This window comes from Nerophis lumbriciformis, linkage group LG22 (assembly GCF_033978685.3).
Source record: "Nerophis lumbriciformis linkage group LG22, RoL_Nlum_v2.1, whole genome shotgun sequence".
In the NCBI taxonomy this organism is placed as follows: Eukaryota; Metazoa; Chordata; class Actinopteri; order Syngnathiformes; family Syngnathidae; genus Nerophis; species Nerophis lumbriciformis.
Genome location: NC_084569.2, coordinates 21,747,434 through 21,772,657, shown reverse-complemented (window position 1 = coordinate 21,772,657; position 25,224 = coordinate 21,747,434). Strand labels below are relative to the sequence as shown.

The window sequence follows — 25,224 nt, the reverse complement described above, 5'->3', positions numbered from 1 at the left end:
TTATTTACAATCCGTGTTAGTCACGGCTTGAAGTTGACTGGAGGTGTTGTTTTAGTGCGGTTTTGAAGGAGGATAGAGATGCCCTTTCTTTTACACCTGTTGAGAGTGCATTCCATATTGATGTGGCATAGAAGGAGAATGAGTTAAGACCTTTGTTAGATCGAAATCTTAACGTGGTTAGTGGAGCTCCCCTGGTGTTGTGTTTATGGCGGTCATTAAGGAAGTAGTTTGACATGTACTTCGGTATCAGGGAGGTGTAGCGGATTTTATAGACCAGGCTCAGTGCAAGTTGTTTTACTCTGTCCTCCACCCTAAGCCAGCCCACTTTGGAGAAGTGGGTAGGAGTGAGGTGTGATCTGGGGTGGAGGTCTAGAAGTAATCTGACTAGCTTGTTCTGGGATGTTTGGAGTCTAGATTTGAGGGTAAAGGTCTCAGGGATCCATAAAAGTGTTACAAATAAGTCATATATCAATATATATTATTTTTACTATCAACACTTAAATCTTTAAATCAACTTGAGATCTATCCGTCGATTTAAGTTTTCCTTACTGTTTGAGCAAAAACAGTTTTAAAGAAAAAACTGCCTGCATGGCATCTTTGTGTTATTAGTGTCAACATTGCAACATTTTCTTGTTACTTTACACCCTTTATTTCCAATTTTTCACAGTTTGTTTTTTTTGATAGTATTTTTAAAATGGTAAAAACATTAGCTGTGGGCCACACTTTGGACAGTGCAGAATAGTCATAAAATCAACCATTCTGAGATCATACACAAGTCTATGCTTTGTTGAATGGATATAAATTGCCTGAGGAATGTTTTTTTATTAGTTCCTTAAAAATAGCCTAAAATGGCAAAGCTCCTCAAAAACTGACAACACACGAGGAGCAAAATATATCCTTTTGAGTATGTATTTTTTAACCCATATCTGACCATAAACAAATGCAATGATTTTGGCTCCAATGTTTATTTCTGTTCAGATAGCGCTACTTTTACTTTTGTAAAGCATGCGACAAAACCAAAACATGCTCTGGAGAGAATGTTTGGAAATCAATGTTGCCTGATTATACTATAATTAACAAATTCAATACCTTACTTTCATGGACATGTTTTTTCTCAATTAAAAACTATGGAATGATGTAAGCACACTGGCTTTTCTAGGGTTAAAACCCACAAAATATACTTCATATTTAAAATGTATGTCAGGCTGAAGTACAAGTACTTTGGAAAGATTGAGTCATTTAAAATAACAAAAATATACATTTTAGGAGGCTGCCATTTTGTATCATTATAGACAACTGTGTGAAGTTATGAGACCAAAAAGGCAAAATAATTTATTTTGTCAAAACAAATGCCCAAAATTATCTGAGACCAGCTGGCTTTACATAAACACATCACACAATTCTACTTTGGATTTGCACATAATGCATTTCATTAGTCAATGAATAATAATTACAATACTGATATATAGATAGAATACAAATTGTGTTCAGAAAATACATTAAATGTGTCCATTTTTGAAGGTAAGCCCATATGATCCATCAAGTGGTTGCTTCTATTCATTGCTAACATGTCCATCCATGCCTGTGAACTTCTTATTTTTATTTAGAGTGAGCTGTCTTTGTGCTTTCATGCTGTACGCCCAGGCTCTGTCCACCCCGTGTCCCTCGGTTCTGCACGGCGTCCAATCAGGGATGGGGAAACGGCCAGCTACCACTAATGCATCATCAGGAAGTTCGGCCTCCATCTTCTCCTGCAGTAGTGAAAGCTACACACACACAAAAAACAACAACAATATAACAAGTGTACATGCTTTTACTGTACTAACCAAACATAACTTTAAAAAACAAAATAAAAGACTAAACATACCTTTTTATTCATGTTTTCAATATCAGTGGTTTTATTACAATAAAAAAGTATCTTTTAGCTGTTTGATAGCTCTTTGTAATTGATCACCATCATCTGAAAGTGAGCGTAATAATCATTTGTTGTTGAATAACTTAACTAGCTAACTTGAGAAGGTCTGTGTGTGGCTGTTGCATCTCTTTAAGTCACTCATGTGAGTGAGAGTAGGAAAAGCTCTGACTCGCTTGTAGGGACGGGCACTGAAGCGGTGTCGAATTAAACAGTTGTACCTAGACGGAAAAATGAAGCTAAAAGTGCCTTTTTTTGGTGCTTTTAGAATGCAGACTCAGCCACCAGCAGCAAGTGCTTGGCAATGATATTGGACAAGTAACATCTTGTAAGTAATGTGGCTTCCCGACAGAAACCTGCAGAGTATGACACATTTTTAATATTTATTGCCTCCAACAGCAGCCCTCTTAACATTGTAAGCGCTGCAGCACTAGCCTAGCTAGGAGCCACAACAACAAAAACACAGCAATTCCTCATTATGCACCAATGATTTATGAGCATCAATATTACAACTCAAAAGTTGTTTTTTGCACATTCTCTATTTTCTGTATTGCTGCAATTAAAATCACTCGACATACAGCAATAGGTGATATCTGTCTATTACCTGACCACTTCTATGTTACCTCTCTTTGTTTATAATGTATATTTTCTGCTGGATCTACTCTTTATTTTATGCTGCACTTTTTTTGCTGCAGCTGTTACATATACTGTAATATTGTACATGGTAATTGGGATTTGTTATATATATTGTATATATTATATACTGTATATCAGTGACGTGCGGTGAGGTTGATGGCTGGTGAGGCACTGACTTCATCACAGTCAGATTTACAAACATATGAACCCTAAAGAGTATCTTATTCACCATTTGATTGGCAGCAGTTAACGGGTTATGTTTAAAAGCTCATACCAGCATTCTTCCCTGCTTGGCACTCAGCATCAAGGGTTGGAATTGGGGGTTAAATCACCAAAAATGATTCCCAGGCGCGGCGCCGCTGCTGCCCACTGCTCCCCTCACCTCCCAGGGGGTGATCAAGGGGATGGGTCAAATGCAGAGGACACATTTCATTACACCCAGTGTGTGTGTGACAATCATTGGTACTTTAACTTAACTTTAACTTTACACATACAAACTGTAGCACACAAAAAAGCACATTTAATAAAAAAAAACTTTATTATGGTCTTACCTTTACTTAGAAATTAAGTCCATGCACCGCAACTAAAGCCCTCACTTAAACTTTCCACGTGCAAGATTGAATCTATTTAAAAAAGTGTAACCGAGGGTTTATAAATGTCGCCTATACTGTATGAAACTACAAAATAACAAACACGGAGGCTCCAGTTTACACAAGGACCACTTTATTTACCTTCTTTCAAAAACCTCCGCAACGTGACATCACTTCCACTCTTAGCGCCTTCAAAATAAGAGCTCAAGGCATATACTGTATAACAGCGCATAACAGGAACTTAACATCACAAAGAGGAAAGCCCATGAAAATAGGTTACAAACGTTATTTAATAAGAGGCCAAAAAGTGCAAAAACAATAATGTTCGTGTTGGAGGAGTTGTGAATTAGGTACACCTGCAGTCTGCAGGTGTATCTGCACAGCAGGCCAGCAGTTAGACGAGTCATTGCGCAATCCATGTTGCGGCACTGAGTGACGTGCCACAACTGGCTGCTGTTCACCGCACCGTCTCTTCTCAGTATTTGAACGGTAAATGTGAAAATTCAGCGATTTTGAATAAAAATAATCTAAAACTGGTGAAGTTAAATGGAAAATAACTTCATAGTATAATCACTGGATACATATAACAATTTAATTATTATTTTTTTGTCCCTGCAGTCATTCACAACTCCTCCAACACCAACATTATTGTTTTTGCACTTTTTGGCTTCTTATGAAATAATTTTTTGAAATAGATTCAATCTTGCACGTGGAAAGTTTAAGTGTGGGCTTTAGTTGATATAACAATTCTACGGCGGGGGTGCAGGAAGCGAGCCTCAGCCAGTGCATCTTTTGCAGCCGTTTTATGATTGCTCAGCACAAGAAATACTTTACACACATACAGTTGTTGACAAAATACACTGTACATTATATACCTCAGCTAACTAAACTATGGAAATGTATAATATAGTTCATATAGCAATACAGTCTCACTGCACAGCAGGCCAGCAGTTAGCCGAGTCATTGCGCAATCCATGTTGCGGCACTGAGTGACGTGCCTCAACTGGCTGCTGTTCACCGCACCGTCTCTTCTCAGTATTTGAACGGCAAATGTGAAAATTCAGCGATTTTGAATAAAAATAATCTAAAACTGGTGAAGTTAAATGGAAAATAACTTTATAGTATAATCACTGGATACATATAACAATTTAATTTTTTTTTTTTCTTTTTACATTTTTTTTCTTTCCATGATGGCAGGTGAGGCCCCGCCTCACCTGCCTCTAGTGACTGCACGTCACTGCTGTATATATGATATGTAATATTACATATATGTTATATTGCCACTATGGTACATTTTTAGTCTATTTCATACCTTTTGTTTTTGCCCTCTTTTTGTGCATTATCCTTTCCATCCTTTGTAACTGAGCTACTGTGGAACAATTTCCCTTGTGGATCAATAAAGTTTGTCTAAGTCTAATAATCATCACTATTTGTTTCTTATTTGTCACAAATGTAACAAAACTTCTCCAGACAAATTAAAAAAGACATTTGAATTATTATTTTTATTTTTTTTTACAAAAATGAACATGTTTTCTGGGCAACATTTAGGCACCGGCACCCTTTTTAAAAGTACCGATTTGGAACTGGTGTATAATAAAATGTAAACAAAATAATAAATTAAAAACACCCAATATTACTCACTTAAAGAAGTAGTTTGGCGGTACTTGCTTACGTGCACATTTAATCTCTCAAGGGGCCCTATTACGCAAAACCAATTTTTCTTACCTATTAGTACTTTTTTTGGCCTTGTGGATAGAGTGTTCGCCCTGAGATCGGTAGGTTGTGAGTTCAAACCCCGGCCGAGTCATACCAAAGACTATAAAAGTGTGACCCATTACCTCCCTGCTTGGCACTCAGCATCAAGGGTTGGAATTGGGGGTAAATCACAAAAAATGATTACCTAGTAAGGCCACCGCTGCTGCTGCTCACTGCTCCCCTCACCTCCCAGAGGGTGAAACAAGGGGATGGGTCAAATGCAGTGGGTAATTTCACCACACCCAGTGTGTGTGTGACTATCAGTGGTACTTTAACTTAACTTTAACTTTTGTTTATTTGGTCCCGGAAATTTGAAATCAAACCATGGAGGCATGGCGGGGATATTTATAAAACAATCTTGCTTTCTTTCAAACGAGACGTTTGGAATTTGACCAGTTTGTGACGTTTTTCCCAAGTGTGACATCAGCAGATTATATGGTAGACATTTACCCAAAGTGCTTAAGGCGAGTCCGCTGCTGTCGTCAATAGGCTCCTTCTTTTTTTCCTATCCTCTTGTTGTGGGGCGACTGGCTTGCACATGCACATGCATCCTCTGCTGCTGACATTTCTAAAACAAAGCAGCGTGTAGTTCTAATTTATCTGTCAGTCAACTCTATATGGAAGTGCTAAAAACTACAACATGGATGACAGGGAGAAAACTTGAAAACGGTCTATAAAACATAATTTATACAAAATATTGACCAAAGAACCACCATTATGTAAGGTAGACAGACCAGCGTTTCTTAACCATAGGCCCATAGTTAGGCCGCCAAAAAATATAAATTTCTCAGCTGTGGTCCGTATGTGGTACTTGTAATACACCTTTCCACCACTTGTGGCAGTAATGACAATCTCAAAAAACAGATAAGGTCTGGAGTTAAATTCAGAGAGAAATTTCTTAAGTGCAGAAATTATGACAAAAGTGGTGAAGCTATATTTTTACTTGCATTTCATTTTATTGATAGTTTAGTTAAGAAACATATTAATTTAGTTTAATTACTTTAGCACAACATAACAGTATGTAAACTTATTTTTTGGTCAGTTATTTATGAGTCCCTTCATAGCAGTATATTTGATTACCGGTAGTACTTATTTTTCTAATCAGCGTGACCTAAGCCTAAGGTTTATGTGTTGAATAAGATTTGTGATTAATACATGTTTCATATCATTTGACAAGGTTGTAAACTGTAAGTAAGTTAGATATAATTATTGAATATGATTAAAATCAAGAGGAAGATTACTCGTTCAGTAGCCCCCTATGTAGTTGAAAAGTAGGGGCCCCAAGGTTATGAACCATTGATGTAGAACAGGGAAGTGTATAAATGTATAAAAAAAAAGAATCATAATATCACCCCTTTAAGACTTTTTTCGAGGGGAAAATTACATACAGGTAAAAGCCAGTAAATTAGAATATTTTGAAAAACTTGATTTATTTCAGTAATTGCATTCAAAAGGTGTAACTTGTACATTATATTTATTCATTGCACACAGACTGATGCATTCAAATGTTTATTTCATTTAATTTTGATGATTTGAAGTGGCAACAAATGAAAATCCAAAATTCCGTGTGTCACAAAATTAGAATATTACTTAAGGCTAATACAAAAAAGGGATTTTTAGAAATGTTGACCAACTGAAATGTATGAAAATGAAAAATATGAGCATGTACAATACTCAATACTTGGTTGGAGCTCCTTTTGCCTCAATTACTGCGTTAATGCGGCGTGGCATGGAGTCGATGAGTTTCTGGCACTGCTCAGGTGTTATGAGAGCCCAGGTTGCTCTGATAGTGGCCTTCAACTCTTCTGCGTTTTTGGGTCTGGCATTCTGCATCTTCCTTTTCACAATACCCCACAGATTTTCTATGGGGCTAAGGTCAGGGGAGTTGGCGGGCCAATTTAAACCAGGCACGGGTAGATTTTGCGCTGTGTGCAGGCGCCAAGTCCTGTTGGAACTTGAAATCTCCATCTCCATAGAGCAGGTCAGCAGCAGGAAGCATGAAGTGCTCTAAAACTTGCTGGTAGACGGCTGCGTTGACCCTGGATCTCAGGAAACAGAGTGGACCGACACCAGCAGATGACATGGCACCCCAAACCATCACTGATGGTGGAAACTTTACACTAGACTTCAGGCAACGTGGATCCTGTGCCTCTCCTGTCTTCCTCCAGACTCTGGGACCTCGATTTCCAAAGGAAATGCAAAATTTGCATGGTTGGGTGATGGTTTGGGGTGCCATGTCATCTGCTGGTGTCGGTCCACTCTGTTTCCTGAGATCCAGGGTCAACGCAGCCGTCTACCAGCAAGTTTTAGAGCACTTCATGCTTCCTGCTGCTGACCTGCTCTATGGAGATGGAGATTTCAAGTTCCAACAGGACTTGGCGCCTGCACACAGCGCAAAATCTACCCGTGCCTGGTTTACGGACCATGGTATTTCTGTTCTAAATTGGCCCGCCAACTCCCCTGACCTTAGCCCCATAGAAAATCTGTGGGGTATTGTGAAAAGGAAGATGCAGAATGCCAGACCCAAAAACGCAGAAGAGTTGAAGGCCACTATCAGAGCAACCTGGGCTCTCATAACACCTGAGCAGTGCCAGAAACTCATCGACTCCATGCCACGCCGCATTAACGCAGTAATTAAGGCAAAAGGAGCTCCAACCAAGTATTGAGTATTGCACATGCTCATATTTTTCATTTTCATACTTTTCAGTTGGCCAACATTTCTAAAAATCCCTTTTTTGTATTAGCCTTAAGTAATATTCTAATTTTGTGACACACGGAATTTTGGATTTTCATTTGTTGCCACTTCAAATCATCAAAATTAAATGAAATAAACATTTGAATGCATCAGTCTGTGTGCAATGAATAAATATAATGTACAAGTTACACCTTTTGAATGCAATTACTGAAATAATTCAAGTTTTTCAAAATATTCTAATTTACTGGCTTTTACCTGTATATACAAGTCAATACTGTTAGTACAGTACCATTCATTCATTAAGGTACTCTTAATGATTTACCAACTTTATAAACTGTAAAAGTAATCATGCAGAAATGTTTTTGTTATAGGTACCATTTTTTATGACTCACCACACTCGGAGCTAAAAAAACAGTAATATTCTTGCATTCCGTCAAGTCCACCTGCAAGGACAAACAAGGCGACAATGTGACTTAACGAAACAAATAGTGTTTTTAAATTGTTATTTTGGAAGAAGAATTGTCCGTTATTTCTAGTCTTTCCTGACACTCTTCAGTTTAAAAGTCATGCTATGTGTAATTAAAGAGATATTTGCTCATTTCTATCTCTGCGTAACTTGGTAAATAAACATTTGAAATGAAACAAGCATTGTTATAGAAAATTATATTCTCGACAGAAGATCATAATTCAGAGATGTCCGATAATGGCTTTTTTGTCGACAATCGATATTCCGATATTGTCCAACTCTTAATTACCGATTCCGATATCAACCGATACCGATATATACAGTCGTGAAATGAACACATTATTATGCCTAATTTTGTTGTGATGCCCCGCTGGATGCATTAAACAATTTAACAAGGTTTTCCAAAACAGATCAACTCAAGTTATGGAAAAAAATGCCAACATGGCACTGCCATATTTATTATTGAAGTCACAAAGTGCATTATTTTTTTAACATGCCTCAAAACAGCAGCTTGGAATTTGGGACATGCTCTCCCTGAGAGAGCATGAGGAGGTTGAGGTGGGCGGGGTTGGGGTTGAGGTGGGGGGCAGGGGGGGGTGCATATTGTAGCGTCCCGGAAGAGTTAGTGCTGCAAGGGGTTCTGGGTATTTGTTCTGTTGTGTTTATGTTGTGTTACGGTGCGGATGTTCTCCCGAAATGTGTTTGTCATTCTTGTTTGGTGTGGGTTCACAGTGTGGCGCATATTTGTAACAGTGTTAAAGTTGTTTATACGGCCACCCTCAGTGTGACCTGTATGGCTGTTGACCAAGTATGCCTTGCATTCATTTGTGTGTTGGGCCGGCACGCAAATGCAGTGCCTTTAAGGCACGCCCCCAATATTGTTGTCTGGGTGGAAATCGGGAGAAATTCGGGAGAATGGTTGCCCCGGGAGATTTTCGGGAGGGGCACTGAAATTCGGGAGTCTCCCGGGAAAATCGGGAGGGTTGGCAAGTATGACTGGGAGACGCAACTGCTCTGTACTTCTGCCTACGTCCGTGTACCACTCCGTACAGCTGCGTTTTAAAAAGTCATCAATTTTACTTTTTGAAACCGATACCGATAAATTCCGATATTACATTTTAAAGCATTTATCGGCCGATAATATCGGCAGTCCGATATTATCGGACATCTCTAATCATATAGCTATAATACAAATGTCTGACCTTCCAAAGGTCTTCTCTTCGGTAAGACACTTTGTCGTGATGACCTGCTCTCCATGCATGGAAGCGGGAAAATCGAATAAGCCATGGGTTGAGTTCATAGCCAACAGCAGGAGTGAAGCCTTGTCGATAGGCCTCCAAAACCTAAATTAAATATGTGAATGACAAAAATCACTCCTAGAGCAAAGTGACTACAACCCAACAGCAGCAGCCACTTTACTCTATCTTCTCAAGGGACATTATTATAGAAATGAAACTTTAATGAAACCTTAGAGTAGTCAATAATGCCAGCTTAAGGAGGGAATAATGCTCTGCTTCAGAACTTCAAAGTACATTCACGTTTCCATAAATGAACCGCAGCACTCAGCCCATGCAGCACCAAACACCATGTTTGACATTAGACAAGATACAATTATCTTGGCACACACTCGCCAGCTATTTGGACAATAATGGCTGTGCGTATTAAGTCATTTTCACTGACTCATACTATTGAGTTTGAGTTTGTGTTTATTTTGGACATGCATGCATACAACATGATACATCACAATTTCCAGTTTCTCTATTGCAGTGTTTTTCAACCACTGTGCCACGGCACACTGTGTCGTGAGATATTGTCTGGTGTGCCGTGGGAGATTATGCAACTTCACCTAATTGGTCCAAAATATTTATTTTTGCAAATCAATAATTATAATCTGCAAATAATGTGCCGTTACTTAGTGTCTTTGCTGTGTAGAGCTCGGCAGGGTAACCATGTTAGTATGTGGCAGCAGGTAGTTAATTGCTTTGTAAAAGTCGGAATGTGTCGGGTGAGATGACTAGAAGACAGTGTGCAGGTAAAAAGGTATGTAATGCTTCAACTAAAAAGGAACAAAAAGGAAAGGAAAAGACAATGAAGCATAGGGAAGGCTATGCAAAACAAAAGTAAAATTGAACTGGCTACCAAGTAAAGAGAAACAGAATGCTGGACGACAGCAAAAACCTGCAGTTTGTGGAGCAGAGACGGCGTCCACAAAGTACATCCGAACATGACATGACAATCAACAATGTCCACACAAAGAAGGATAGCAACAACTGAAATAGTCTTGATTGCTAACACAAAGCAGGTGCGGGGAATAGCGCTCAAAGGAAGACATGAAACTGCTACAGGAAAACACCAAAATAACAGCGCAAGACAAGAACTAAAGCACTACACACAGGAAAACACCAACAAACTCAAAATAAGGCGCTGGTGGAGTTTCATTTTTTAATGTTTTCTGCTTGTGGTGTGCCTCCGGATCTTTTTATGAGAAAAAAATGTGCCTTGCCTAAAAAAAGGTTGAAAAACACTGCTCTATTCAACATGTTCAAAAACGACTAGGAAGAAGCAGAGCTTATTTAATCCTACCCCTTTTCCTTTACATAGCAGTTTTACATAGCAGCTGCTAAAACTTTTACATAGCAGTTGTTAAAACTCAATATATTCACAATATACTCCATAACTAATACCATCAAAAATAAATAAATAATAATTAGTGAAGTAAGTTGTATTTTATATGGTGAGATAAGTAAGATTATCTAGAAAATTAATGGATGGATGAAATAAATTCAGCATGTTCATCATGGTTGTTGTTCTTTGTACTTTGTAAACACTTTAGGTTTGAAGAGTTTCTTGAATTAAATTAGTACATTGTTGGATTTCTTTGGTTAATCCATTCCATAATTTAATTCCACATACTGATATACTGAAGGTCTTAAGTGTTGTACGTGCGTACAAATGTTTTAAATTACATTTTTCTACTAATATTAAAGAACTATAAAAGCTGTACATTGACTACTGTTAAGTACAGTATTTGCAGTATGCTGTACTGTATAGTTTCATTCTGTAGTACGTACTGTTGCTTTAGAATATGAAATGTAACATGTGGTTGTTGAAATGTGAAGTGTGTACAGTGGTACTTTACTTTAAGAGTGCCCCAATTTAGGTGTTTTGAGGTAACTGTTTCATCTAATTGTCATGCTCTGTGTTGCATGCGGCCCTGCGATGAGGTGGCGACTTGTCCAGGGTGTACCCCGCCTTCCGCCCGATTGTAGCTGAGATAGGCTCCAGCGCCCCCCGCGACCCCAAAGGGAATAAGCGGTAGAAAATGGATGGATGGATGTGTTGCATGCAAAATTTTAGTTACAAGCATATCCATCATTAGTTGGTGTAGTAAATGTCACAGTGAACCGCAAAACATCTGGACTTACTTGCTAGCATTAGATTGTAGCTAGAGCTCGGAATAATTTAGTTTTTTAACCATGGGAATGAAAAAATAATTGTGAAGTTCAGTATTGAAAAGAAAAAGTGGATGATATTCATTGAATTAAAAAAAACAATGCAATTGTATCACTGCTTGTCTGCATCATATTGAAGCAGAACAATTCTAAAAATAGTATATAAATGAAAAACATTTATCTGTGAAAATAAGTAAAAGCTGCTGATTATGTGTTTGACGGGGAAGCAACTGAAAGGCGATACCGTAAATTCCACTCTCCAAAGTAAATGCTGTAAACTTTTATTACATTACTTCACAAAACTACTGTGGCTGAATTCTATTATATTGTTTTTATACAATATTTCTTATCAAAAAGTATGTTTTTCTTTTTAAAAGACATGTTAAAATTGTACTACTGAAGGCCTACTCACTTGCATGATAGTGTATGTCACCCCATTGCAACGCTATCAAAGACTTTAAAGATTCTTTATTGCCAACTTTTCCATACATGCAAGACATACACATACCGTATTTTTCGGACTATAAGTCGCAGTTTTTTTCATAGTTTGGCCGGGGGTGCAACTTATACTGCGACTTATACTCAGGAGCAACTTATGTGTGAAATTATTAACACATTACCGTAAAATATCAAATAATATTATTTAGCTCATTCACGTAAAAGACTAGACGTATAAAATTTCATGGGATTTAGCGATTAGGAGTGACAGATTGTTTGGTAAACGTATAGCATGTTTTATATACTATAGTTATTTGAATGACTCTTACCATAATATGTTACGTTAACATACCAGGCACGTTCTCAGTTGGTTATTTATGCATCATATAACGTACACTTATTCAGCCTGTTGTTCACTATTCTTTATTTATTTTAAATTGCCTTTCAAATGTCTATTCTTGGTGTTGGGTTTTATCAAATACATTTCCCCCAAAAATGCGACTTATACTCCAGTGCGACTTATATGTCTTTTTCCTTCTTTATTGTGCATTTTTGGCAGGTGCGCCTTATACTCCGAAAAATACGGTACTTACTATGCGGCCATCACCAGATCCTAAATCCACAAGGCCTCCCTTTCGGGCTTTTAGCAATGTCATCACATTGCTCACTTGGGCTTCACTGGCAGGTATGTACGGTACCTGGGAGACATATTTAAGAACAGTATTAGATGGACGTCTCAAACAATCAAAATACTGTCATAGAACATACCTGTAACCTCAATGGGACTTTTCGGAAGCCTGGCTGGAGGATTCCTGCCCACATGGCATAAACAGCCAGGCCAGTAGCAGCACCAATCTGAGCAACTTCCCAGCCACTGACTTCCCTGGTTTTCAGCTCAGCAAACGCCTCATCTGGGGCGTCGTCATCCATTTCTGCATGACAGGGTTGAAAAAACAAAAATCAACACAGTATCAGCTCGTAGTCTTTTCATTATCCATCCATCCATTTTCTACCACTTATCCTTTTCGGGGTCACGGGGGGTGCTGGAGCCTATCTCAGCTACAATCAGGCGGAAGGCGGGGTACCCCCTGGACAAGTCGCTAACTCATCGCAGGGCCAACACAGATAGACAGACAACATTCACACTCACATTCACACACTAGGTCCAATTTAGTGTGAGGCAGAATCATTAAACCCTGGTCCACCGTGCTATTTATTGTTAAATATAGAAGTATGTGTTACTAGTTATTACATGAACAAATACTGCTGACATGTTAAAACTAAAAATACCGATGGGGTACTATATGTAAACAATAACAACTATACCATTCAACTATTTATCACACATATCCCGCGGTGTTTACAGTCCAAACCAAAAGTCACCTCAGTATATTCGACAAAAGGGTTAGCAGTCACATATTTTCACAAATGCTTCACATTAAATAATTATTTACCAGAGTTAAAATACTCATGAGGTTGTGTAATAAAAAACACCACAGGTGACCTACGACAGTGACGGACACATTAGATGAACGGACAATTCCACATGCAAACATTTCCGTTTGGTTGCAGTAACAATAGTTCCGGTTATGTGACGTCACTTGACAGGTACTATGGTTCTCATGTTATTTGATGGCTAATTTTACCTTTGTAACCTTATTATACTATTGGCCAAGTTTTATATTCATACATTTAAGTTTCTCAATACCCGACCTGTTTTTTGTGCCTTTAATTAATTAATTAGAACTCTACTTTAAAACACTTTCTAAAGTTAAAGTACCAATGATTGTCACACACACACTAGGTGTGGTGAAATTTGTCCTCTGCATTTGACCCATCCCCTTGATCACCCCCTGGGGGGTGAGGGGAGCAGTGGGCAGCAGCGGTGCCGCGCCCGGGAATCATTTTGGTGATTTAACCCCCAATTCCAACCCTTGATGCTGAGTGCCAAGCAGGGAGGTAATGGGTAATTGGTATGACTCGGCCGGGGTTTGAACTCACAACCTACCGATCTCAGGACGGACACTCTAACCACTAGGCCACTGAGTAGGTGTCTACCTCTACCAATCAAAAAAGCTGGGAAAACTATGATGCTGTGCTCCAAATGTGGATTATTTACAGAACTTGTGTGAGCCTATGGCTTTACATTTTGTAACATATATATTTTGCATTCCATTTTAGTTACTTTATTGAGCTTACAAGCCCCTGGCGCCGTTTTGTTTCGTTTTTGTACTGTTTCTGTACTTGTTTTGTTTATTTTTTCTTAATTGTATGTAAATTTGCATATAATAAATAAAGATTTATACATTTAAAGAAAAAAAAAGTATATATATTATTTGATGTAATTAGTTACTTTATTGAGTTTACAACCCCTGGTGTTGTATTGTACTTTTTTTGTCTATTATTTATTTGCTTGTATGTAAATCTTGCATTTTATAAATTAGAAAAATTAATTAATAAATATACAGGTAAAAGCCAGTAAATTAGAATATTTTGAAAAACTTGATTTATTTCAGTAATTGCATTCAAAAGGTGTAACTTGTACATTATATTTATTCATTGCACACAGGCTGATGCATTCAAATGTTTATTTCATTTAATTTTGATGATTTGAAGTGGCAACAAATGAAAATCCAAAATTCCGTGTGTCACAAAATTAGAATATTACTTAAGGCTAATACAAAAAAGGGATTTTTAGAAATGTTGGCCAACTGAAAAGTATGAAAATGAAAACTATGAGCATGTACAATACTCAATACTTGGTTGGAGCTCCTTTTGCCTCAATTACTGCGTTAATGCGGCGTGGCATGGAGTCGATGAGTTTCTGGCACTGCTCAGGTGTTATGAGAGCCCAGGTTGCTCTGATAGTGGCCTTCAACTCTTCTGTGTTTTTGGGTCTGGCATTCTGCATCTTCCTTTTCACAATACCCCACAGATTTTCTATGGGGCTAAGGTCAGGGGAGTTGGCGGGCCAATTTAGAACAGAAATACCATGGTCCTTAAACCAGGCACGGGTAGATTTTGCGCTGTGTGCAGGCGCCAAGTCCTGTTGGAACTTGAAATCTCCATCTCCATAGAGCAGGTCAGCAGCAGGAAGCATGAAGTGCTCTAAAACTTGCTGGTAGACGGCTGCGTTGATCCTGGATCTCAGGAAACAGAGTGGACCGACACCAGCAGATGACATGGCACCCCAAACCATCACTGATGGTGGAAACTTTACACTAAACTTCAGGCAACGTGGATCCTGTGCCTCTCCTGTCTTCCTCCAGACTCTGGGACCTCGATTTCCAAAGGAAATGCAAAATTTGCATGGTTGGGTGATGGTTTGGGGTGCCATGTCATCTGCTGGTGTCGGTCCACTCTGTTTCCTGAGATCCAGGGTCAACGCAGCCGTCTACCAGCAAGTTTTAGAGCACTTCATGCTTCCTGCTGCTGACCTGCTCTATGGAGATGGAGATTTCAAGTTCCAACAGGACTTGGCGCCTGCACACAGCGCAAAATCTACCCGTGCCTGGTTTACGGACCATGGTATTTCTGTTCTAAATTGGCCCGCCAACTCCCCTGACCTTAGCCCCATAGAAAATCTGTGGGGTATTGTGAAAAGGAAGATGCAGAATGCCAGACCCAAAAACGCAGAAGAGTTGAAGGCCACTATCAGAGCAACCTGGGCTCTCATAACACCTGAGCAGTGCCAGAAACTCATCGACTCCATGCCACGCCGCATTAACGCAGTAATTGAGGCAAAAGAAGCTCCAACCAAGTATTGAGTATTGCACATGCTCATATTTTTCATTTTCATACTTTTCAGTTGGCCAACATTTCTAAAAATCCCTTTTTTGTATTAGCCTTAAGTAATATTCTAATTTTGTGACACACGGAATTTTGGATTTTCATTTGTTGCCACTTAAAATCATCAAAATTAAATGAAATAAACATTTGAATGCACCAGTCTGTGTGCAATGAATAAATATAATGTACAAGTTACACCTTTTGAATGCAATTACTGAAATAAATCAAGTTTTTCAAAATATTCTAATTTACTGGCTTTTACCTGTATATATCCATCCATCCATTTTCTACCGCTTATTCCCTTTGGGGTGGCGGGGGGCGCTGGAGCCTATCTCAGCTACAATCGGGCGGAAGGCGGGGTACACCCTGGACAAGTCGCCACCTCAGCGCAGGGCCAACACAGATAGACAGACAACATTCACACTCACATCCACACACTAGGGCCAATTTAGTGTTGCCAATCAACTTATCCCCAGGTGCATGTCTTTGGAAGTGGGAGGAAGCCGGAGTACCCGGAGGGAACGCACGCAGTCACGGGGAGAACATGCAAACTCCACATAGAAAGATCCCGAGCCCGGGATTGAACCCAAGACTACTCAGGACCTTCGTATTGTGAGGCAGATGCACTAACCCCTCTGCCACCGTGAAGCCCATTAAATATATATATATATATATTTATTTATTGGGACAAGCGGTAGAAAATGGATGGATGGATATATATATATTTTTTGATGGCTGTTCCAAATGGTCCAATTTCAAAAAGATTCCGCGAAGGTAAATGTTTAATCATGAAACAAAAATAATTATGACATTTTATTACAATACATGTGGGCCATTAGGGGCCTGCAGCTAATTTTTAACAGCTCGTGGCGCATTCTAAAAATAATTTAACTAATAAAATTGAAAAAAGGAGCAAACCGTTGAGTAATTACAATAACTTTTGACGTTAGTAAACTCAAAATTGACATTCAGGCTGTTTTTATAATGTGTACATTGTATTGGTTTTAAAATTAAAAATATCAAAATGCATCCTCATCCTTGTTCAGTAAGCAGCACTCAGTGTACAACTCTAGACGCCCCTGAACTACTGTTCGTCACTTGTTTTTAGTTGGACATGTTTGTGCTCCTTGCAGGTGTTAAAATTTGGAAAATTTAAGATTACACTGCCATGCTGCAATAAAACTATTTTAAAATGTGAATCATTGTGTTCATTTTATTGTTTAAGGCGTCATCAACATTTATATAACATTCTGTACAACACACTGCATCAAATGTACGGTAACTCATAATTGAAATAAGCATTTTATAACAGTGATAAAAAGAATAGTCTCTTTCTAAATACTTGCATGAAAAACTAGAAAAACAGTTGGAGATCTAGGCCCTATCTCCAAATAGTTAAGAATTCTTAGAAAAACATCCGGAAACCCGGACAAAGATCCAGATCATCCACAAAATGTAATTAGCTGTTTCTTATATAATTTCGTGAAAGTTTCTTAATGTTGCTAACAACCAAACAATAACTGCCTCAGTCACTGTCCGCATCATCGCTGATGATTCCTTGGAGGTTGGCCCAGTCTGTTTTTCTGCGTCCTCGCTGTGTGTCGTTTTCCTGATCGCTATCGGAGCCAGAGTTCAATGACCGCTGGTACGCGCAGGGCGCGGGGTCACGTTGTCCGTGTTGCGCAACGGCTCCTCTCCGTTTAGGTCGACCTGAGACAAAATGAAGCACTGGTGATCAATATTTACATGTTTTGTGTGGAACATACATTCCCACCAAACCCTTTTTGAGCAGGTAGCACATAATCTAAATCAGTGATTCTCAAACTGTGATACTGTACCACTCGTGATGTGCCAAATTATCACTTGATTAAAGTACAGTGTTTTATTTTCCTATATTCAAACTGTGTGTAGTTTTACAGTGGCCAAAAATAATAAATATCATTGTTAAATAAAACCTATGCCTTGTTTTCAATGAACACTTGTGCTACTGTATTTTAATGTTGGTCATTATGATGGTACTTGGAAAGCAAAGTGTTTTCTGAGGTGGTACTTTGTAAAAAAAAAAAAGTTTGAGAACCGCTGATCTAAATGTCATGGACACATTTCATTTCACTTTAAAAACTAAATGAATGCACACACGAAACAACTTTTAAGTGACTGATTTACCATCGGGGAGATGAAAGTATTCACCTTGTGTTTCAATTATGTTGTTGACATCCAGTTCAGCAAGTTCTTTAGCTTCATCTTTTTTGCGACGTAACTTTTTACATTTCTCTATGGATGGCTGACCTGTATGAAAGAAGTAGCAATGCAAGTCAGAGCTTAAACTTAAACTTTCTCAAAAGGCGATTAAACATGAAAACAAATTGTTATTCTTCAAAAACAACATACAGTCGTGGTCACAAGTTTACATACACTTGTAAAGAACATAATGTCATGGCTGTCTTGAGTTTTCAATAATTTCTACAACTCTTATTTTTTTGTGATAGAGTGATTGGAGCACATACTTGTTGGTCACAAAAAACATTCATGAAGTTTGGTTCTTTTATGAATTTATTATGGGTCTACTGAAAATGTGACCAAATCTGCTGGGTCAAAAGTATACATACAGCAATGTTAATGTTTGGTTTTGTCCCTTGGCAAGTTTCACTGCAATAAGGCGCTTTTGGTAGCCATCCACAAGCTTCTGGTTGAATTTTTGACCACTCCTCTTGACAAAATTGGTGCAGTTCAGCTAAATGTGTTGGTTTTCTGACATGGACTTGTTTCTTCAGCATTGTCCACACGTTTAAGTCAGGACTTTGGGAAGGCCATTCTAAAACCTGAATTCTAGCCTGATTTAGCCATTCCTTTACCACTTTTGGCATGTGTTTAGGGTCATTGTCCTGTTGGAACACCCAACTGCGCCCAAGACCCAACCTCCGGGCTGATAATTTTAGGTTGTCCTGAAGAATTTGGAGGTAATCCTCCTTTTTCATTGTCCCATTTACTCTCTGTAAAGCACCAGTTCTATTGGCAGCAAAACAGGCCCAGAGCATAATACTACCACTACCAGGCTTGACATATTGCTGGGTATTGTGGCCAAACTGTTCAATTTTTGTTTCATCTGACAACATAACTTTCCTCCAGAAGGTCTTATCTTTGTCCATGTGATGTCAAACTTGCCAAGGGACATGTAACCAAATATTAACATTGCTGTATGTATACTTTTGACCCAGCAGATTTGCTCACATTTTCAGTAGACCCATAATAAATTCATAAAAGAACCAAACTTTATGAATGTTTTTTTGACCAACAAGTATGTGCTTCAATCACTATCACAAAAAAATAAATAAGAGTTGTCGAAATTATTGGAAACTCAAGACAGCCATGACATTAGGTTTATATATACCAGGCTCCAATATCGGTATTGTATTAGAAGTGAAACAGTGGGCACAACCCTCGTTTTCATACTGTAATGGTTCAATTCATACATGATGCCTCTATTTAGTGACAATTTACCACAAAATAACACAAAGACAATGGCCACACTTAGTGGAAATCTGTACAATTTAAATGTTGCCAGTCATTTAAAATTAACACAACATCCGTTCTTTTTTGTCAAAGTAGCTCTAATAGTAATTAAAAAAAATGAACTAAAAAGAAATACCTACTAAAATAATTGTTGATTTTTTTTATACAAAATATGAGTTGTGGATACCAACGTCCTGGCAAAACAAGTTTATTCCCTTTGGGTTGCAATAAGCTATGAAAATAAACATTACAAAAAGGGAGTAGCTCTCTGCGATTTTCTAGCTTGGAGACCCTGTTCCAATGTATGGTCTGTCTAATGCATGAAAGGTTTTGCATTCCCACGGACCGTGAACACCAAGATCTTCCAGCTCCTTCTTTAGAACAGCAACCATGGAGCGAACACTCCTACAATCACCCAGCAGCTTCTTGTAATTGCGCCTCTCGCCACACAGAGAAATGTAGCGTTTGAGCCTCACGACTGCCTTGTGGTTATCCTACAGCAACGTCAGACACAGAAAGTTAAGGATATTTTACCTTTTCAAATTCAGTTCACCTGTAAACACTATTGTGAATTAAGGCTCATCCAGAAAGTCAAATATCCTCAACTTTTTGTAGGTAATGTCAAATAAGTTTGTGATCACTCACGGACTCACCTTCTGACTTTTTTCGCCACCATTTTCTTCTCTTTTTCTCGATTTCTTTTTTCCAACATCTTGATCTTTGTCTTCCTTACTCTTGACTTGCTTTTTTTGTCTCTCTATTTCTTGATCATCATCCAGAGAGGGCAGAGATGATGAATCAGAATCTGTCTGGTTTGTGTTTTTCTCTGCCAGAACTTTTTCCTCTATAGTTCATAAAAACAGATTCACACTGTCGGTATTAAGCAGCATAGTTATAAATGATACAGGATAGAGTTTTCATTTTAACCTTTTTTGCTTCCATCAGAAGCGTTTTGCGTGTCGCTCTGGTCTGAGTCACTTTCATCCTCGTCTTCCTCACTGTCTGTTTTCGTCTTTGGTGTGTTGCTTTTTAACTCTGCATCTACTTCCTCGTCTTCAGAGTCTTCTTGACGCTCTGCATTTGTTATCTCCTGCACTGCATCACCTGCTCTAGTTTTTGTTTCTTCTTCTTCCTCACTTGCCACACTTTCTTCGCTGCTGTCCTCTTTATCTTCTGATTCTGCTTTTGGGCACATAACAACAAATATAATAAATCTTGAGGTATAAAACACAGCAGAACACAACATAGATTAGTCTTAACTGCAAAGGTTAAGGTTGCAATTTTTGTTTTATCTGACCATAGAACTTTCCTCCAGAAGGTCTTATCTTTGTCCATGTGATGTTAGATGAAACAAAAATTGAGCTGTTTGGCCACAATACCCAGCAATATGTTTGGAGGAGAAAAGGTGAGGCCTTTAATCCCAGGAACACCATTACTACCATCAAGCATGGTGGTGGTGGTAGTATTATGCTCTGGGCCTGTTTTGCTGCCAATGGAACTGGTGCTTTACAGAGAGTAAATGGGACAATGAAAAAGGAGGATTACCTCCAAATTCTTCATGACAACCTAAAATCATCAGCCCCAAGGTTGGGTCTTGGGCACAGTTGGGTGTTCCAACAGGACAATGACCCCAAACACACGTCAAAAGTGGTAAAGGAATGGCTAAATCAGGCTAGAATTAAGGTTTTAGAATGGCCTTCCCAAAGTCCTGACTTAAACGTGTGGACAATGCTGAAGAAACAAGTCTATGTCAGAAAGCCAATTAATTTAGCTGAACTCCACCAATTTTGTCAAGAGGAGTGGTCGAAAATTCAACCAGAAGCTTGTGGATGGCTACCAAAAGCGCCTTATTGCAGTGAAACTTGCCAAGGGACATGTAAGCAAATATTAACATTGCTGTATGTATACTTTTGACCCAGCAGATTTGCTCACATTTTCAGTAGACCCATAATAAATTCATAAAAGAACCAAACTTCATAAATGTTTTTTGTGACCAACAAGTATGTGCTCCAATCACTCCATCACAAAAAAATAAGAGTTGTAGAAATGATTGGAAACTCAAGACAGCCATGTTCTTTACAAGTGTCTTTTGACCACGACTGTACGTCAGCAGCCAAATTAGGAGCTTTTGTAGCCCATTTAAAATTGTTTTATCATTCATATGCCAAACAATATATTGTATGGTTATCGCAAGAGGCTGCAATATATTGCCATGTAGATTTCAAGCTGCATCGCTTGTCTCCTAATAGGAATATCAATCATTAAAAATGTCTGAATATATGCGCTTTTTAAAACAGGTACAGGACTTCCACAACAAACCTTTACAAACTCACCAGGCTTGGAGTTGACATAACGACGAGACTTCTTTTGCTTGGACTCAACCTCACATTCACTCTCACTCGCAGAGTGCTTTTCTCTTTCTCTCTTTCTTTTGTTCGGTGTGTCCTCCTTTGTCTCCGACTCACTTCCGCTTTTGGTTACGTCCTATCAGGCAAAATAAGTCATTAAATTGTGCACAATAGTATAGTCTACTCCAGGGGTGTCAGGTTAAGTATACAAATTTGCAGAAATTTTTGAATGAAAGAAACTGCTCTTCTAAATGTGTCCCCTGGATGTCACAATAGCAATTATTTGTATCCCCTGCCGCAGCAGTGCGCATGACTTCAGAGGGGGCGGAGCTATGTGCCCGGTTAAGATAGAAGACGGGGGACACATTATCTGGGCGCACATAAATATGCTGAAATAACTTGTATCCCCTTCTAACTTCATGTGTTATTCATGAAATGAGTCCAAATTCACAAGTTTTGTTGTAGATGATGCTACATATTAGGGGTGTGGGAAAAAATCGATTTGAATTCGAACCGCGATTCTCACGTTGTGCGATTCAGAATCGATTCTCTTTTTTTTTTTTTAAATAGATTTTTTATTTTTTTAAATTAATCAATCCAACCAAACAATACACAGCAATACCATAACAATGCAATCCAATTCAAAAACCAAACCCGACCCAGCAACACTCAGAACTGCAATAAACAGAGCAATTGAGAGACACAAACACGACACAGAACAAACCAAAAGTAGTGAAACAAAAATTAATATTATCAACAACAGTATCAATATTAGTTACAATTTCAACAAAGCAGTGATTAAAAATCCCTCATTGACATTATCATTAGACATTTATAAAAAATAAAAAAAAAGAACAATAGTGTCACAGTGGCTTACACTTGCATCGCATCTCATAAGCTTGACAACTAGGGATGTCCGATAATGGCTTTTTGCCGATATTCCGATATTGTCCAACTTTTTAATTACCGATACTGATATCAACCGATACCGATACCAACCGATTTATATACAGTCGTGGAATTAACACATTATTATGCCTAATTTGGACAACCAGGTATGGTGAAGATTCTGAAATAAAATAAGATAAATAAATTAAAAACATTTTCTTGAATAAAAAAGAAAGTAAAACAATATAAAAAAAGTTACATTGAAACTAGTAATTAATGAAAATGAGTAAAATTAACTGTTAAAGGTTAGTACTATTAGTGGACCAGCAGTACGCACAATCATGTGTGCTTACGGACTGTATCCCTGCAGACTGTATTGATATATATTGATATATAATGTAGGAACCAGAATATTAATAACAGAAAGAAACAACCCTTTTGTGTGAATGAGTGGGAATGAGTGTAAATGGGGGAGGAAGGTTTTTTGGGTTGGTGCACTACGGTAATTGTAAGTGTATCTTGTGTTTTTTATGTTGATTTAATTAAAAAAACAAAAAAACAAAACGATACCGATAATAAAAAAACTGATACTGATAATTTCCGATATTACATTTTAACGCATTTATCGGCCGATAATATCGACAGGCCGATATTATCGGACATCTCTATTGACAACACACTGTGTCCAATATTTTCACAAAGATAAAATAAGTCATATTTTTGGTTCATTAAATAGTTAAAACAAATTTACATTATTGCAATCAGTTGATACAACATTGTCCTTTACAATTATAAAAGCTTTTTACAAAAATCTACTACTCTGCTTGCATGTCAGCAGACTGGGGTAGATCCTGCTGAAATGCTATGTACTGAATGAATAGAGAATAATTTTGAATCGGGAAAAAAAATCGTTTTTGAATCGAGAATCGTGTTGAATTGAAAAAAAAAAAAAGAAAACGATTTTGAATCGAATCGTGACCCCAAGAATCGATATTGAATCGAATCATGGGACACCCAAAGATTCACAGCCCTACTACATATGTAAGGAATAAACCACATGATGTTATTAGTACATCAGTTGAGGGAAATGAGTAAATTACATTAATAACATTACTATTTATTACATCTTCTGAGAGATTCAAATTCTACACCAATGAGAGCATTTTAAAACTCTGTCAGACTCACACATATTTGACTGATGAACATTATCACATCACTTATTCAGAAATTATAAATCACGACAAATGAAGATAGAATACTATGAACAGCAACACTTAAGTGTAAAAAAACCCATTATGATTTGTATGTTTTCAGATTGTGCTCGTTGTATTTTTATACAAAGAAAACAATCTGAAGTTGTCTTTATTTTTAAGTCATCATGACATGATTTCACCAGTCCGGCCCACTTGGGGATAGATTTTCCTCTATGTGGCCCCTGAGCTAAAATGAGTTTGACACCCCTGGTCTAAACCACATGTTTCCTCTCTAATTTGAATACCTGCATTTTGATCAATTCTTCTTCCACCACTTGTTTCAGTAAACCTTTGGCAGATGGACTTAGACATTCACCTCCGGCGAGGGCCAAATATCGCCTTTTTAACAACCCCAGAGTCAGCAAGCTGTAAAAATAATATCATAAAACTGCACAACAACATATAGTACAATGGCAAAACAATATCACATTAGTTTACAGTGTAAATGAGTGTCCACTAGGTGTCGCTGCTCCACGGCTGTTGCATCACTCGCCATCGTAACTTGACGTAACTGCGTTTAAAAGAGGCTCGTTGATCTCGTAGTTCTTAACAGGTCTATATATCATTTATATTATATTGACTTTGCTGAAATATATCTGATTATTCATTTAAAACATCTTCTACAGTGTTCGTATAAACTCTGTCGAGCTTGAAGCTTCTCCTTTTTGCTAACAGCGCCTGTAAACACGAGCTGACATCCAAAGCCAATTGTTTTTAAATGGTTATATAAAACAAATAATTTCCGAGCTCACGCAAGTTTTGGATATTCAAAATAAAGTGTACCTTAAATCTTTCTCATCGCGGAGTTGTCCACGGACAAAGCTGCGGATAGTTGTCAGTTCTCTCGCAGGCGACATGTTTTATAGTTGACTCAAATCAACCAATTGGCGGGAGTTGCTAAGCGGAAGTGACGTCATATGACATTGTTTTTTCCGGTAGTGACCGAATTACACGGACGCCCATCTAACGTTTGTAGTGTTATAATTTCGAAAATAATTAAATAAGACTTAGACTTCCTTTTATTGTCATTCAAATTTGAACTTTACAGTACAGATAAGAACGAAATGTTGTTGCAGTAGCTCGTTGTAGTGCAGGATAAAATAGCAATAAGGTGCAGATATAAATATATTGCACTTTTTCACATGCATCCACGTTTATGGATGTATGTTATATTGTCTTTATATTCCAGCGAGTTCATTTGTTTTTGAGGCACCAGTCCAGCCACACTCCACTCTTCGTCAACGGCACAGCAGTGGAGATTGTAAGCAGCACCAAGTTCCTGGGTGTGCAGATAACTGACAATATAACCTGGTCCCTACACACCGAAGCCCTTGTAAAAAGAGCTCAGCAGCACATGCACTTTTTGCGTCGGATGAAAAGAGCACAGCTCCCTCCCCCCATTCTCACCACATTCTACAGAGGCACTATAGAGAGCCTACTGACCAACAGCATCTCTGTCTGGACTGGAGCTTGCAGTGCCTCAGACTGG

At 38.2% G+C, this 25,224-nt stretch overlaps 2 protein-coding genes across 5 annotated transcripts; both read right to left on the bottom strand.

Moving 5' to 3' along the window:
• Window positions 1-1,301: 1,301 nt before the first annotated feature.
• On the bottom strand, window positions 1,302-13,530 carry antkmt (adenine nucleotide translocase lysine methyltransferase). Of its 2 annotated transcripts, none has more exons than XM_061974039.2 (6): window positions 13,399-13,530; window positions 12,713-12,876; window positions 12,538-12,642; window positions 9,257-9,397; window positions 7,981-8,031; window positions 1,302-1,766 (listed from the first exon to the last, which is right to left on the bottom strand). In XM_061974039.2, exons 2-6 carry the CDS (start codon window positions 12,872-12,874, stop codon window positions 1,554-1,556), a joined length of 672 nt encoding a protein of 223 aa, XP_061830023.1. In that variant the 5' UTR covers window positions 12,875-12,876; window positions 13,399-13,530; the 3' UTR covers window positions 1,302-1,553. The 2 variants fall into 2 exon arrangements, with proteins under 2 accessions (XP_061830023.1, XP_061830024.1); XM_061974040.2 differs by having other exon boundaries at window positions 13,453-13,496.
• Window positions 13,531-16,708: 3,178 nt separating this feature from the next.
• Window positions 16,709-24,664, bottom strand: hirip3 (HIRA interacting protein 3). 3 transcript variants are annotated; one of them, XM_061973385.2, is made up of 8 exons: window positions 24,519-24,664; window positions 23,981-24,101; window positions 21,580-21,730; window positions 20,174-20,425; window positions 19,900-20,090; window positions 19,593-19,740; window positions 17,924-18,022; window positions 16,709-17,443 (listed from the first exon to the last, which is right to left on the bottom strand). In XM_061973385.2, the coding sequence occupies exons 1-8, from the start codon at window positions 24,590-24,592 to the stop codon at window positions 17,259-17,261; spliced, it is 1,221 nt and encodes a 406-aa protein (XP_061829369.2). In that variant the 5' UTR covers window positions 24,593-24,664; the 3' UTR covers window positions 16,709-17,258. The 3 variants fall into 3 exon arrangements, with proteins under 3 accessions (XP_061829369.2, XP_061829368.2, XP_061829371.2); XM_061973384.2 differs by having other exon boundaries at window positions 16,712-17,443; window positions 20,174-20,428; XM_061973387.2 differs by lacking the exon at window positions 24,519-24,664 and adding an exon at window positions 24,174-24,364 and having other exon boundaries at window positions 16,712-17,443; window positions 20,174-20,428.
• Window positions 24,665-25,224: the final 560 nt, after the last annotated feature.

Coding starts and splice junctions, on each gene's coding strand:
- antkmt (XM_061974039.2), bottom strand. CDS start 12,874: ATGGATGACGACGCCCCAGATGAGGCGTTTGCTGAGCTGAAAACCAGG. Junction 12,643..12,712: donor AAGTCCCATTGAGGTTACAG/GTATGTTCTATG, acceptor TATGTCTCCCAG/GTACCGTACATACCTGCCAG. Junction 9,398..12,537: donor GATCTGGTGATGGCCGCATA/GTAAGTACCGTA, acceptor TATTTAATTTAG/GTTTTGGAGGCCTATCGACA.
- hirip3 (XM_061973384.2), bottom strand. CDS start 24,592: ATGTCGCCTGCGAGAGAACTGACAACTATCCGCAGCTTTGTCCGTGGA. Junction 24,102..24,518: donor CGCGATGAGAAAGATTTAAG/GTACACTTTATT, acceptor TTATTTTTACAG/CTTGCTGACTCTGGGGTTGT. Junction 17,444..17,923: donor CAACATAATTGAAACACAAG/GTGAATACTTTC, acceptor ATTTTGTCTCAG/GTCGACCTAAACGGAGAGGA.